We start from the raw sequence: 14086 nt of genomic DNA on the forward strand, positions 1-14086 counted from the left end.
TGGAATGTGTTCAGAACAATAAAACATAACAATTATCAATGTAAATCAAAATGAATATCCCATGGAGGTCTGGAGTTGGAATGATGCTCAAAATCAAAGTGGAAAATCAATTTACAGGCTGATCCAACTTCAGTGGAAATGCCTCATGACAAGGAAATGATGTTCAGTTGTGTGTGTGGCCTCCACGTGCCTGTATGAGCTCCCTACAATGCCTGGGCATGGTCCTGATGAGGCTGCGGATGGTCTCCTGAGGGAACCAACATTCAAAAGTGACCAAAACATCAGCCAGAAAGCATTGGTACTGAGATGTGGTATGTGGTCCCCACCTGTAGAACCTCTCCTTTATTGAGTGTGTCTTGATAATTGCCAGTAATTTCCATATGTTCTCTATTCCATTTGCACAACAGCATGTGAAATTGATTGTCAAACAGTGTTGCTTCCTAAGTGACCAGTTTGGTTTCACAGCAGTTTGATTTACTTGGAGTGAGATTCTGTTGTTTAAGTGTTCCCTTTATTTTTTTGAGCAGTGTATATATACAGTATCTCACAAAAGTGAGTACACCCTTTACATTTTTGTAAACATTTTATTATATTTTTTCATGGGGCAACATTGAAGATATGACACTTTGATACAATGTAAAGTGGTACAGTGTGCTTATATAACAGTGTAAATTTGGTGTGCAATCTAATTAACTCAACACACAGCCATTAATGTCTTAACCCCTGGCAACAAAAAGGAGTACACCCCTAAGTGAAAATGGCAAATTGTGCCCAAAGTGTCAATATTTTGTGTGGCCAGCATTATTTTCAAGCACTGCCTTAACTCTCTTGGGCATGAAGTTCACTTTTTTTCAGTCAAGATGTGGTGCAGAGTGTACATTGATGAGAAAAAAATGAACTTTTTTGAATTTACAAAATGGCTACAATGAAACAAAGAGAGAAAAATTTAAAGGGGTATGAATACTTTCCGTAACCACTGTATATATACATAGGTTGCATATTTTTTTGGATCTAGTGATTAACTGTAATATTGCTATAATGCTAATAGGAGGAACTATGGCTTATGAGGTTGGTGTGCCTGGTGTTCTCACAAATCTGTGTACTCATCTTGTGTACCTTCATCACACATTAGTCCAGTCCAGCCTGAGGCACAAGAGCAGCCATATGGATCTATGAGGCAAAACATTTGTGACTTGCACGTCTCCTTTTCTCCACAGGTCTCCTTGCAGGTTCTTCCAAATCTGTGTTCACCACATGCTACGGAAAAGCATTGTACATTGGTTAAGATGATTGTTTTGTGAGTTTTTGATGTTGCAGATTTTCTGGACCTATTAAGTAAATTGATTACCGTATATACTCGAGTATAAGCCGACCCGAGTATAAGCCGACCCCCCTAATTTTGCCACAAAAAACTGGGAAAACTTATTGACTCGAGTATAAGCCTAGGGTAGAAAATGCAGCAGCTACCGGTGAATTTCAAAAATAAAAATAGATGCTCCATACCGTTCATTATTGCCCCATAGATGCTCCATATACAACTGTGCTATATAGAATGCTCTGCACCGTTCATTATTGCCCCATAGATGCTCCTTATAAAGCTGTGCCATATAGAATGCTCTGCACCGTTGATTATGGCCCCATAGATGCTCCTTATAATGCTGTGCCATATAGAATGCTCTGCACCTTTGATTATGGCCCCATAAATGCTCCTTATAATGCTGTGCCATATATGCTCTGCACCTTTGATTATGGCCCCATAGGTGTTCCTTATAATGCTGTGCCATATAGAATGCGGCTGCAATAAAAAAAAAAATCACATACTCACCTCTCTTCTCAGGACGCCAGCGCTTTCAATAATTACCTGCTCCTCGTGCGGCTCCGTCTCCAGCACTGACGCTCAGCAGAGGGCGCGCACTGACTACGTCACAGCGCCCTCTAACCTGAGCGTCACTGCTAGAGGACGCTGCAGACGGAGCCGCACCGGAGCAAGGAGCAGGTAATTATAGCACTGCACTCCCCTTACCTGCTGCGGCGCGGTCCCTGCAGTCCCTGGCTTCTCCGGCGCTGCAGCTTCTTCCTGTAATTGAGCGGTCACATGGCACCGATCATTTACAGCAATGAATATGCGGCTCCTCCCCTATGGGAGGTGGAGCCGCCTATTCATTTCTGTAATGAGCGGTGCCATGTGACCGCTCAGTACAGGAAGAATCTGCAGCGCCGGAGAAGCCAGGGACTGCAGGGACCGCGCCGCAGCAGGTAAGTATGACTACACAGCCCCCGCTCCCCATCCCCTGCCGACACCCGGGTATATGACTCGAGTATAAGCCGAGAGGGGGACTTTCAGCCCCAAAAAATGGGCTGAAAATCTCGGCTTATACTCGAGTATATACGGTACTTTTGTTTTTTTTCAAAGTTTTTAGTGTGTTTTTCTTGCATGTGTTTTTATTGCTCTTTTGACGCTGCAGTTTTTATCTTATTTTGGTGTGTCATATTTTAAACAAAACTTTTTGTTTTTGATATTTCTGAGTGTTTGGCTTTGACAAAACTTTATTAATGTGGATTACATGCATTTTTAGCACGTTTCTGCAACAGAGCACTTTTTGTACCTGTGGATTTTATGCATCTAATGCAAGCCTACGGGGAAAATCTGCATATAAAACTCAGTGTATCCACAATAAAAATTGACGTGTTGTGGATTTCAAACACACATCGCAGGTCTGTTTAAGCTGCCTAAAAAATACTGTGGGCATGAACTTTCTATAAATCCCATCTATTTTACTGGAAGATGCTGAATTTATTGCGCTGCAAAAATACACAGTGTGAAAACTCACTAATATCTCAATGTGGGGATTTAATCTTAGGTTAGGTTCCCACAATGAGTATTAAGTGAGCTTTTGATGCTGCTGATTTTCTGCAGCATTTTAGCACCTATGATATACACAGTATGATGTCCCCTTCATATGAGCCTTCGCATAGCTTGCGCAAAGTAGTGACATCATCATGCCTGCTGCCTTCTCAGACACAAAGGCTCAAAGGCGTAAGATGATGGCTCCCTGTTCCATCATTGTGTTCACCGGTATCTGTATCCCCAGGATGATGGTCCCTCTATCCAGGCTGGACAGGAACGGCCAAAAGGCTGCACTTGGCTCGCGGTCCACCCATATCTGGTCTAGGCTTCATCTACGTAAAGTATAGCTGGAGAATGTGGATGGTGAAGTAGAACTGAACTGCTACCACCATGAATTTAATAAAAAATGCAGGTTTAAATGTCAGTCTTGAAGAAAGACCCTACCCACATTTTAAGATAGTGACAATTTTTTTTTCTGCTTGTAAATATTTTTTTCCTGTTTTATTTTTAATTTAGACAATTGTAGCAAATGCTCCTAGATCGAATTTTTTTGCAAAATGTATAATACACTGTGTGCAGAATTATTAGGCAAGTTGTATTTTGATCACATGATACTTTTTATAGATGTTGTCCTACTCCAAGCTGTTCAGGCTTGTGAGCCAACTATCAATTAAGTAAATCAGGTGATGTGCATCTCTGTAATGAAGAGGGGTGTTGTCTATTGACATCAAAACCCTACGTAAGGTGTGCTTAATTATTAGGCAACTTTCTTTCCTTTGGCAAAATGGGTCAGAAGAGAGATTTGACGGGCTCTGAAAAGTCCAAAATTGTGAGATGTCTTGCAGAGGGATGCAGCAGTTTTGAAATTGCCAACCTTTTGAAGTGTGATCACCGAGCAATCAAGTGTTTCATGGCAAATAGCCAACAGGGTCGCAAGAAGCGTGTAGGGCAAAAAAAGCGCAAAATAACTGCCCATGAATTGAGGAAAATCAAGCGTGAAGCTGCCAAGATGCCATTTGCCACCAGTTTTGCCATATTTCAGAGCTGCAACATTACTGGAGTAACAAAAAGCACAAGGTGTGCGATACTCAGGGACATGGCCAAGGTAAGGAAGGCTGAAAAACGACCAACTTTGAACAAGAAACATAAGATAAAACGTCAAGACTGGGCCAAGAAATATCTCAAGTCTGACTTTTCTACGGTTTTATGCACTGATGAAATGAGAGTGACTCTTGATGGGCCATATGGATGGGCCAGAGGCTGGATCAGTAAAGGGCAGAGAGCTCCAGTCCGACTCAGATGCCAGCAAGGTGAAGGTTGGGTACTGGTATGGGCTGGTACCATCAAAGGTGAACTTGTGGGACCTTTTCAGGTTGAGGATGGAGTGAAGCTGAATTCCCAGACCTACTGCCAGTTTCTGGAAGACAACTTCTTCAAGCAGTGGTACAGGAAGAAGTCGGTATCGTTCAAGAAAAACATGATTTTCATGCAGGACAATGCTCCATCACATGCCTCCAACTACTCCACAGTGTGGCTGGCCAGTAAAGGTCTCAAAGAAGAAAAAATAATGACATGGCCCCCTTGTTCACCTGATCTGAACCCCATAGAGAACCTGTGATCCCTCATAAAATGTGAGATCTATGGGGAGGGAAAACAGTACACCTCTCGGAACAGTGTCTGGGAGGCTGTGGTGGCTGCAGCATGCAATGTTGATTGTAAACAGATCAAGTAACTGACAGAATCTGTGGATGGAAGGCTGTTGAATGTCATCATAAAGAAAGGTGGCTATATTGGTCACTCATTTTTTGGGTTTTGTTTTTGCATGTCAGAAATGTTTATTTCCAAATTTTATGCAGTTATATTGGTTTACCTGGTGAAAATAAAGAGATGGGAATATATTTGGTTTTTATTAAGTTGCCTAATTCTGCACAGTAATAGTTGCCTGCACAAACAGATATCCTCCTAAGATAGCAAAATCTAAAACACCCCACTCCAACTTCCAAAATTATTAATCTTTGATATTTAGTAGTCTTTTGGGTTGATTGAGAACATAGTTGTTGATCAATAATAAAAATAATCCTCTAAAATACAACTTGCCTAATAATTCTGAACACAGTGTAATATACGAAATGTAAAGAATAAGCATTTGGCCATCTCATATCTACAAATGGTCTTTGTATACCATTTCGTACCCTTTTAAACAGAACTTTAAGCCAGTAAGTGGCATCTGCATTTCCTATGGCCCGTTTTAATATGCCTACACATATTCTGATTTGGTCAACAGCTGCTCATTTTCCACTGTTTATTGGTATTTTCTTAACTAAATTGGTCTATAATTTCACAAGTTAAGGAATATGCTTCATTCATTATTTGACACAAAGTGAAGAAGTGTATGAATCCTATGGCTAATGCTCACCCATTTCACATGTAGTCCCCATGAATCCTGGAGGGCAGATACATTCCCCTGTTTCCTCATGACAAACCCCATTGTTGTTGCATTCAGGGCAGGTTTTGTTACACTGTGGTCCCCAATTCTGTGCTCCACATCCTGGAAAATAAAAATGATGCAACATGGCAGAATTCAATATCAAAGACTTCTGACTGCCTAATATTGCTGGATGGCTGCCAACTTTTTATAACTGTTCTATACAATAACATACAGCTCTGGCAAGAATTAAGAGACGACTGCAAAATATTCAGTTTGTCTGAATTTTCTCTTTCTTGGTATATTTTTGGGTAAAATGTAAATTGTTCTTTTATTTTATAAACTTCTGACAACATGTCTCCGAATTTCCAAGCAATACATTTTGTATTTTTTTTTCTGACCAAAGAAAAATGGTCGAAATAAAAAAAACAGTGCTTGCAGACCTCAAATAATGCAAATATAACAAGTTCATAATCATTTAGAAACAACAATACCTAGTGTTTTAACTCAGGAAGAGTTCAGAAATCAATATTTTGTGTAATAACCATGATTTTTAATCACAGCTTTCATGCGTCTTGGCATGCTTTCCACCAGTCTTTCACACTGCAGTTCTTCTTTGTTTGATGGCTTGTGACTATCCATCATCCTCTTGATTACATCCCAGAGATTTTCAATGGGGTTCAGGTCTGGAGTTTGGGCTGCCCATGACAGGGTTTTGATGTGGAGGTCTTCTAATTTTTGCCAGAGTTGTATTTGTTCTCATTATTCTTAACATAAGGTAATTCTACCTTTTTTAAGTATTTGCTATATTTTAATACCAAAAATGCATATAATGTATCACTTGCTTTATAATACAGAACACTAAATCTAAGCATTTCTGCTTCTTATCTATCACCCTATCCTAACAGGAAGAGTATATTTACACAGCACCATTTATGTACATTGTAGGATGGCAAACAATTAAAAAAGAACAGTCATCACTTTTACTACTATAACTTAAACAGAGAATCGATAGTACTGGTGCTCAAAGCTATACGGCAAAATATCAATCTAAGTCTATGTTTACACAGAGTTTTTGAGGAGTTAAAAAATCATGTGTTTTTCAAACAGAAACCACTTCAGGAACACTCTTATTCTGTCTCGATTTTAAAGCGTTTTCTTTTCCTAGAGAGTTTCCTCAAGTGGTTTTGAAGAGTTTTGGAAGAGTTTTTTCTCCTGTTCTTTGCCGCCTTTGAATTGCCAATGCATAGATTGTAGAAGTATCTTTCAAGATCTTCATATAAGTGACATGCATATTGGGGTTTTTTCACCCAGAAATTTTTCAAAAAGTCTTCTAGTGAAAAAAAAGAGACAAGAAACTCCCGATACTGAATGAACAGCAAAGTGGAATTGCCATTAAATGAATGGAAACAAATTTCCAAGAGGGTTTTTTTGATGAAGACTTGCTGAAAAAGAAACAAAAAAAAAATGAGTGCAAATAAACCCTAAAGATTCATTCACATATGGTTCTTTAGGTTTAGGAAGCATCTATTTTGAGTTGCGAAAAAACACCATAAGCTCATACATTTTTTACAAGTGTTTTTGAGCCATTTTATTCTATGCAAAATTAGAATATCATCAAAAAGTTACCGTAATTTATTTCAGTTCTTACTTCACACTTGACCTTGGAAATCAAGGTCCCAGAGTCTGGGGGAAGAGTGGAGAAACAGTCAATCCAAACTGCTTGAGGTCTAGTGTCAAGTTTCCACAATCAGTGTTGGTTTGGGGAGTCATGTCATCTGCTGGTGTAGGTACAGTGTGTTTTATCAAGACCAGAGTCAGCGCCGCCATCTGCAAGGAAATTTTAGAGCACTTCATGCTTCCCTCTGCTGACAAACTTTTTGCTGATGGAAATTTCATTCTCCAGCAGGATTTGGCACCTGTCCACACTGCTAAAACCATCAATATCTGGTTTAAAAACAACAGTATCACTGTGCATGATTGGCTAGCAAACTCGCCTGACCTTAACCCATAGAGAATCTATGGGTAATTGCCAAGAGGAAGATGAGAAACACCAGACCCCACAATGCAGATGAGCTGAAGGCTGTTATTAAAGCCACTTGGGCTTCCATAACACCTCAGCAGTGCCACAGGCTGGTCGCCTACATGCCACATTGATGCAGTAATTGATGCCAAAGGAGCCCCAACCAAGTATTGAGTCCCTTAACTCAACATACATTTCAGTAGGCCAACAATTCGGATTTTAAAATCATTTTTTCAAGCTGATGTTATAAAGTATTCTAATTTACTGAGACTTTAGGGTTATCATTGGCTGTAAGCCATAATTATCAACATTAACAGAAATAAAAACTTGAAATTATCACTCTGTTTTTAATGACTCTATCTGATATGTGAGTTTCACTTTCTGCATTGAAGGACTGAAATAAATTTACTTTTTGATGATATTCTAATCTTGTGAGATGCACTTGTATCTGCTGTTGCCAAAGAGTCTAATAGCCTAAGGAGATACAAAAACCAATATTGTCTCAAATCCACTGTACCTAGTGAGCACATCAGTTATGGACTGTGGTACTGATTTTCCTAAGTTGGGTGGACAACATAATGAATAGCTATCAATATTTACTGGTCAGGGTCCATTAAAGTGAAATGATTAATTACAGCTTCTCTGGACTTCTAAGGTTCTAGAAGGTTCATGCAAACAACATCATTGGTGGACTAGGATGTTGAAGTTATAAATAGTTAAATTATTCATACTAATATGCCAAGTGAAGAGATAATACACACTTTCCTGATGGCCTAGGGTAGTTAAGGGGTTACTGTTAACTCTTTGATTGGTAATTGCCTCAACCCTCAATGATCTAGAGTACAAAAAGGTTTTAGTCCAAAAGCCCTGTTGGGTTTTGGTACAGAAGGGGTCATTAACAACATCCCTTGTCTAGAGTGGTTAAGGAGTTATTATCAGTATATCTCATGGTCTAAGGTAGTGAAGCATTCCCATTTCTCTGAGAGAAAAAAAGACCTTGTTTTAAGCATCTCAGGTGGTCTTGGGAAGTTTACTGGTCTGTATGCTTGACTTGAGATGGTTAAATGTGTAAAAATAAAAAATACTATGTGACATTAAAAAAAAATCTCCCCACCTACAGCTCACGGAGAACTGGGGAATCATTACAGTATGGGGGTAACTGGTGTAAAAGTGCAGTATACTGCTTTTTATTGATAGCTAAGGGGAAAAAATGCAGTGACAAGTCCTAATTAATATACAATCTCATCAATCTCATAATAAGACAAATTGGTGCATTTTTAATTTAGCAGTAGTTTAATTTATGCAAGAATTACTTCAGCAGTACATAAAATATTAGGTAAACTTACGTCTGACGATTAATCTGATAAAGGCAGTGTTAAAGTGATTGCCACCAATGTAACGTACTAAGTAGGTACTTGCGTCACTGGGCTGAACATTTGCAAAAGAATATTCCAATAGAGGTGGCACTTCATGCTTTGGTACAGAATGGAGGAAGGAATCTAAAGATAAAGAAGGTTATTATATAGCTAAGGATAAGTTTATTTAATAGAATGATAAAATGGCATGAAATTCAGATTCCCTTAATACCATAATTAACAAATGATTTTTCTTTCCCCGGAACATCACACATTCGTATTAATGTACCACATATGGAATGATATTTATGTTATTTATGTATAAATAAAAAAAAATTACAATGAGTAATGGATTTATGGATGTACTACAAGGAAATGTACCAGGTCCTGGACTCACTGTTCTTGTAGAATACAGCATCTTCATCCTTAGGAAACTTCTTCACAAAACTTACAGTGACATTGTCTCCTCTACTTGCAGTGACAGTCAATGAAATTGGATTAAAGGAAGCTGGAAAATCAGAAATCGATATTATTAATGAAAATAAAAATATGAAAATCACTGATAGCTGCACAAAACGTAATTAAACTACATTTATGCATCAATTATCTTTTATATATATTATTCACAACTTACTGTATAGTCAGACGAATAAAAAAGCAGCCAGAGAACTACACTTTACCTGCACCTGTTCTAGCTGTCAAAGGGTAAAAAGTAAATGTAAAGAATACTTCTTGTTTTGTAAAACATTTAGTACATCATAGACACTTGTCACAATTCTTATTACTTGGGTTTCAGAAGCAGATTCTACTAATTGCGAGAACTAAGGATTCCAGGAACTCTTCTAAGTGCATTGAAGGTTTGGCGTAGATATCTTCTAATTTTGCCCAGCATGTAAGGAGAATGTATTTAAAAATTTTTGGTAGATATTTTCGAATTCTAAGACTCTCTGAGAACAGTTATACTGGAGGCACAAACATTTTTACTGTTTTCTTTGTATATAACATGCAGCAGGGTGTGCCTGTTTTGTGGCAGCTGAAATATGTTGGCGTTGATGGTCAGAAAAGTGGCTACAGAGCAATGAAGTCTCTAGGAAAAAATGAAGCACTGCTCCTACTTTCTAGGATTGATTGCTCTCAGATCAATCTTTTTTCAACTGGCTAACATGGTACCAAAACTTTTTTTTACTTTACTGGGAGAGACAGAGAGGTTGTAAACCAAGATCTATGCTCTGTTCCAATGGAGGGGAGTTCATTTTCCTGAAGGGCTACACTGTTGTGGAGGGCCAAACCAATAGACTGAAATGAATTATGCTCAATATTAATATTAACATATTCATTATATTTATTTATTTGAATATTAACTGTATCATTTAATATTGAGCAGAATTAAGTATGCTGACATCCCCCTATAAACTATACTAGCTGAAGAGCCCGGCGTTGCCTGGGCATAGTAATGGGCATAGTAAATATCTGTGGTTAGTTATAGCACCTCACTTCTCTTATTTCCCCATCACGCCTCTCATTTTCCTCCTCACATCTCTCATTTTCTCCCTTACACCTCTCATTTTCCCCCTCACTCCTCTTATTTTCCCCTCACTCCTATCATTCCCCCCTAACACTTATCATTTCGACCTCACATCTGTCATTTTCTGATCACTCCACTATTTTCCCACACTCCTCTCATTTGCACTCACACCTTTTGATTTTCACCTCACACCCCTCATTTTCACCTCACACCTCTCATTTTCCCCTCAGTATATACATGTTTGTCATCTCCCTTATATATAGTATACACCTGTATGTCATCTCCTGTATATAGTATGTACCTGTATGTCATCTCCCCTGTAAATAGTATATACCTGCTGTATGTCATCTCCTCCTGTATATTGTATATACCTATGTGTAATCTCCTCCTGTATATAGTATATACCTGTATGTCATCTCTTCTGTATATACTATATACCTGTATGTCAACTCCTCCTATATATAGTATATACCTGTATGTGATTTCCTGTATATAGTATATACCTGTGTCATCTCCCCTGTATATAGGTTATACCTTCTGTATGTCATCTCCTCCTTTATATACCTATGTGTCATCTCCTCTTTTATATAGTATATACCTGTATGTCATCTCCTGTATATAGTATATACGTGTGTCATCTCCTCCTGTATATAGTTACCTTTGTGTCATCTGCTCCTGTATATAGCATATACCTGTGTGTCATCTCCTCCTGTATATAGTATGTACCTGTATGTCATCTCCTCCTGTATATAGTATATACCTGTGTGTCATCTCCTCCTCTATATAGTATGTACCTGTATGTCATCTCCTCCTGTATATAGTATATACCTGTGTGTCATCTCCTCCTGTATACACTATATACCTGTGTGTCATCTCCCCTGTATATAGTATACACCTGTGTGTCATCTCCCCTGTATATAGTGTATACCTCTGTGTCATCTCCCCTGTATATAGTATGTACCTGTATGTCATCTCCCCTGTATATAGTATATACCAGTGTGTCATGTCCTCCTGTAAATAGTATATACCTGTATGTAATCTCCTCCTGTATCTAGTATATACCTGTGTGTCATCTCCCCTGTATATAGTATATATGTGTGTCATCTCCTCCTGTATATAGTATATACCTTTGTGTCATCTCCTCCTGTATATAGCATATACCTGTGTGTCATCTCTCCTGTATATAGTATATATCTGTGTGTCATCTCCCCTGTATATAGTATATATCTGTATGTCATCTCCTCCTGTATTAGGCCTCGTTCATACGTTATTTGGTCAGTATTTTTACCTCAGTATTTGTAAGCTAAATTGGCAGCCTGATAAATCCCCAGCCAACAGGAAGCCCTCCCCCCTGGCAGTATATATTAACTCACACATACACATAATAGACAGGTCATGTGACTGACAGCTGCCGTATTTCCTATATGATACATTTGTTGATCTTGTAGTTTGTCTGCTTATTAATCAAATTTTTATTTTTGAAGGATAACACCAGACTTGTGTGTGTTTTAGGGCGAGTTTCATATGTCAAGTTATGTGTGTTGAGTTGCATGTGGCTACACGCATTTAGCGACTTTTGTGAGATGAGTTTTGTGTGTCAACATGCGTGTAGCAACTTTTTGTGTCGAGTTGCATGTGACAGGTTAGGGTAACAAGTTGTGTGCAGCGAGTTTTGCGCATGGCGAGTTTTGCGCGTGGCGAGTTTTATGTGTGGTGCGTTTTGAGTATGTGCAAGTTTTGTGTGAGGCAACTTTTGCATGTGTTGCAACTTTTGTGCATGTGGCAATTTTCCGCGTGTGCAAGTTTTGCGTGTGGCGAGTTTTCCATGAGGTGAGTTTTGCACGTGTGGCGAGTTTTGTGTGAGCCTAGTTTTGCATGTGGCGAGTTTTGCGCGTGGCGAGATTTGAGCGGCAACTTTTGTGTTTCGACTTTTATGTGGTGAGGTTGGTGTATGTGTGGTGAAATGTGTGCTGAGGGTGGTATATGTGTTCAAGCACGTGGTAGTGTGTGGCGCATTTTGTGTGTGTGTGTTCATATCCCCGTGTGTGGTGAGTATCCCATTTCGGGGCCCCACCTTAGCAACTTGACGGTATATACTCTTTGGCGCCATCGCTCTCACTCTTTAAGTCCCCCTTGTTCACATCTGGCAGCTGTCAATTTGCCTCCAACACTTTTCCTTTCACTTTTTTCCTATTATGTAGATAGGGGCAAAATTGTTTGGTGAATTGGAACACGCGGGGTTAAAATTTTGCCTCACAACATAGCCTATGACACTCTCGGGGTCCAGACGTGTGACTGTGCAAAATTTTGTGGCTGTAGCTGCGACGGTGCAGATGCCAATCCCGGACATACACACATACACACATACACCCACACATTCAGCTTTATATATTAGATGATCCCACACACATACCCCCTATATACCATCTGATCCCGCACACAGCCCACTATATATAATAAGAGCCCCCACATAGCCTCCTATATACAGTATGAGCCCCCACATAGCCTCCTATATACAGTGTGAGTTCCCACATAGACTCCTATACACAGTGTAAGCCTCCACACAGCTTTCTATATGTAGTGTAAGCTCCCAGATAGCCTCCTATATATGGTTTGAGTCCCACATAGCCTTCTATACACAGCATGAGCCCTCACATAGCTTCACTATATACAACGTGAGCCCCGACATAACCTCACTATATACAGTGTGAGCCCCCACATAGCTTTGCTATATACAGCATGAGCCCCCTCATAGCCTCTCTATACAGCATGAACCCTATCATAGCCTCACTATATACAGTGTGAGCCCCACATAGTCTCCATATATACAATGTGAGCCCTGCATAGCTTTCATATATAAAGTGTAAGCCCCACATATCCTCCTATATACAGTGTGAGCCCCCACATAGCCTCTCTATATACAATGAGCCCCCACATAGCCTTTCTATATACAATATGAGCCTCAAAATAGCGTCCCCATATACAATATGAGCCCGCAAAAAGCCTCCAATATACAGCATGAGCCCCCACATAGCCTACTATATACAGAAGGAGCCCCCCATAGTCTCCAATATACAGTGTGAGCTCCACATAGCCTCCATATATACAGTGTAAAGCCTACATAGCCTCCAAACATACAGCTCTGGCAAAAATTAAGAGTCCACGGCAAAATTTTCAGTTTGTCTGATTGTTCTCTTTAAAGGTAATTTTTTGAGTAAAATGTAAATTGTTCTTTTATTCTATAAACTACTGACAACATGTCTCCGAAGTTCCAAGCAATAAATTTTGTATTTATTTTCTAAAAATGAGAAATGGTCAAAATAATAAAAAAATGCCTTGCTTGCAGACCTCAAATAATGCAAAAAAAAAAAACTATTTCATAATCATTTAGAAACAACAATTCTAATTGTTGCAACTCTGTCGGCATCACTGCATAGCCTCCCATCCCTCACACACCATCTTACCTACTGCTCCAGGTCATGTTGTGGTCTCAGTCTGCTGCCGCCTCCATGCTCTGTGTCTCTTGCTTTCTGCCTGCTCTCTGCATGCTTCCTGGCTGTGTGCATAGGGGGAAGGCACCAGAACTCTCTGGTTCTTATAGAATCAGGGCGCACCTGTCTAATGTGTTCCTGACCAACTACCAAGAGGCCTCCAGTATTTAGGGCAGCTCCACCCTGTGGACTGGGCCTGTTCAATGTCTAAACTCAGTTAGTGTTTTGCTTCTGAGCTGCCAGGCCTTGCTCTGTGTTCCCCCTTCTCTGGAGGTTCTACTCCTAGCTTTGCCTTGATCTTGTCTGTCTGCCCTCCAGGAGGCTGTATATCCTGGTCTCAGCGTTTTTGTTCTTGCCTTAATCTTGTTGTCCGCTCTCCAGGAGGCAGAATATCCTGGTCCCTGTGTCTTTGTTCTTGT

General features: G+C 39.6%; 1 protein-coding gene across 1 annotated transcript in view; it reads right to left on the reverse strand.

The window, feature by feature from the left end:
- TEK (TEK receptor tyrosine kinase) overlaps positions 1 to 14086 on the reverse strand; it is a 206198-nt gene that overhangs the window by 96507 nt on the left and 95605 nt on the right. Inside the window, exons 3-6 of the mRNA XM_069765358.1 lie at positions 9049 to 9159; positions 8643 to 8795; positions 5265 to 5396; positions 1117 to 1257 (exon numbers count right to left, since the gene is read on the reverse strand). Of these exons, the coding sequence (XP_069621459.1) occupies positions 1117 to 1257; positions 5265 to 5396; positions 8643 to 8795; positions 9049 to 9159 (537 nt within the window). The remainder of the gene's footprint in view (positions 1 to 1116; positions 1258 to 5264; positions 5397 to 8642; positions 8796 to 9048; positions 9160 to 14086) is intronic.

The sequence above is a fragment of the Ranitomeya imitator genome, chromosome 1 (genome assembly GCF_032444005.1).
Source record: "Ranitomeya imitator isolate aRanImi1 chromosome 1, aRanImi1.pri, whole genome shotgun sequence".
Lineage (NCBI taxonomy): Eukaryota > Metazoa > Chordata > Amphibia > Anura > Dendrobatidae > Ranitomeya > Ranitomeya imitator.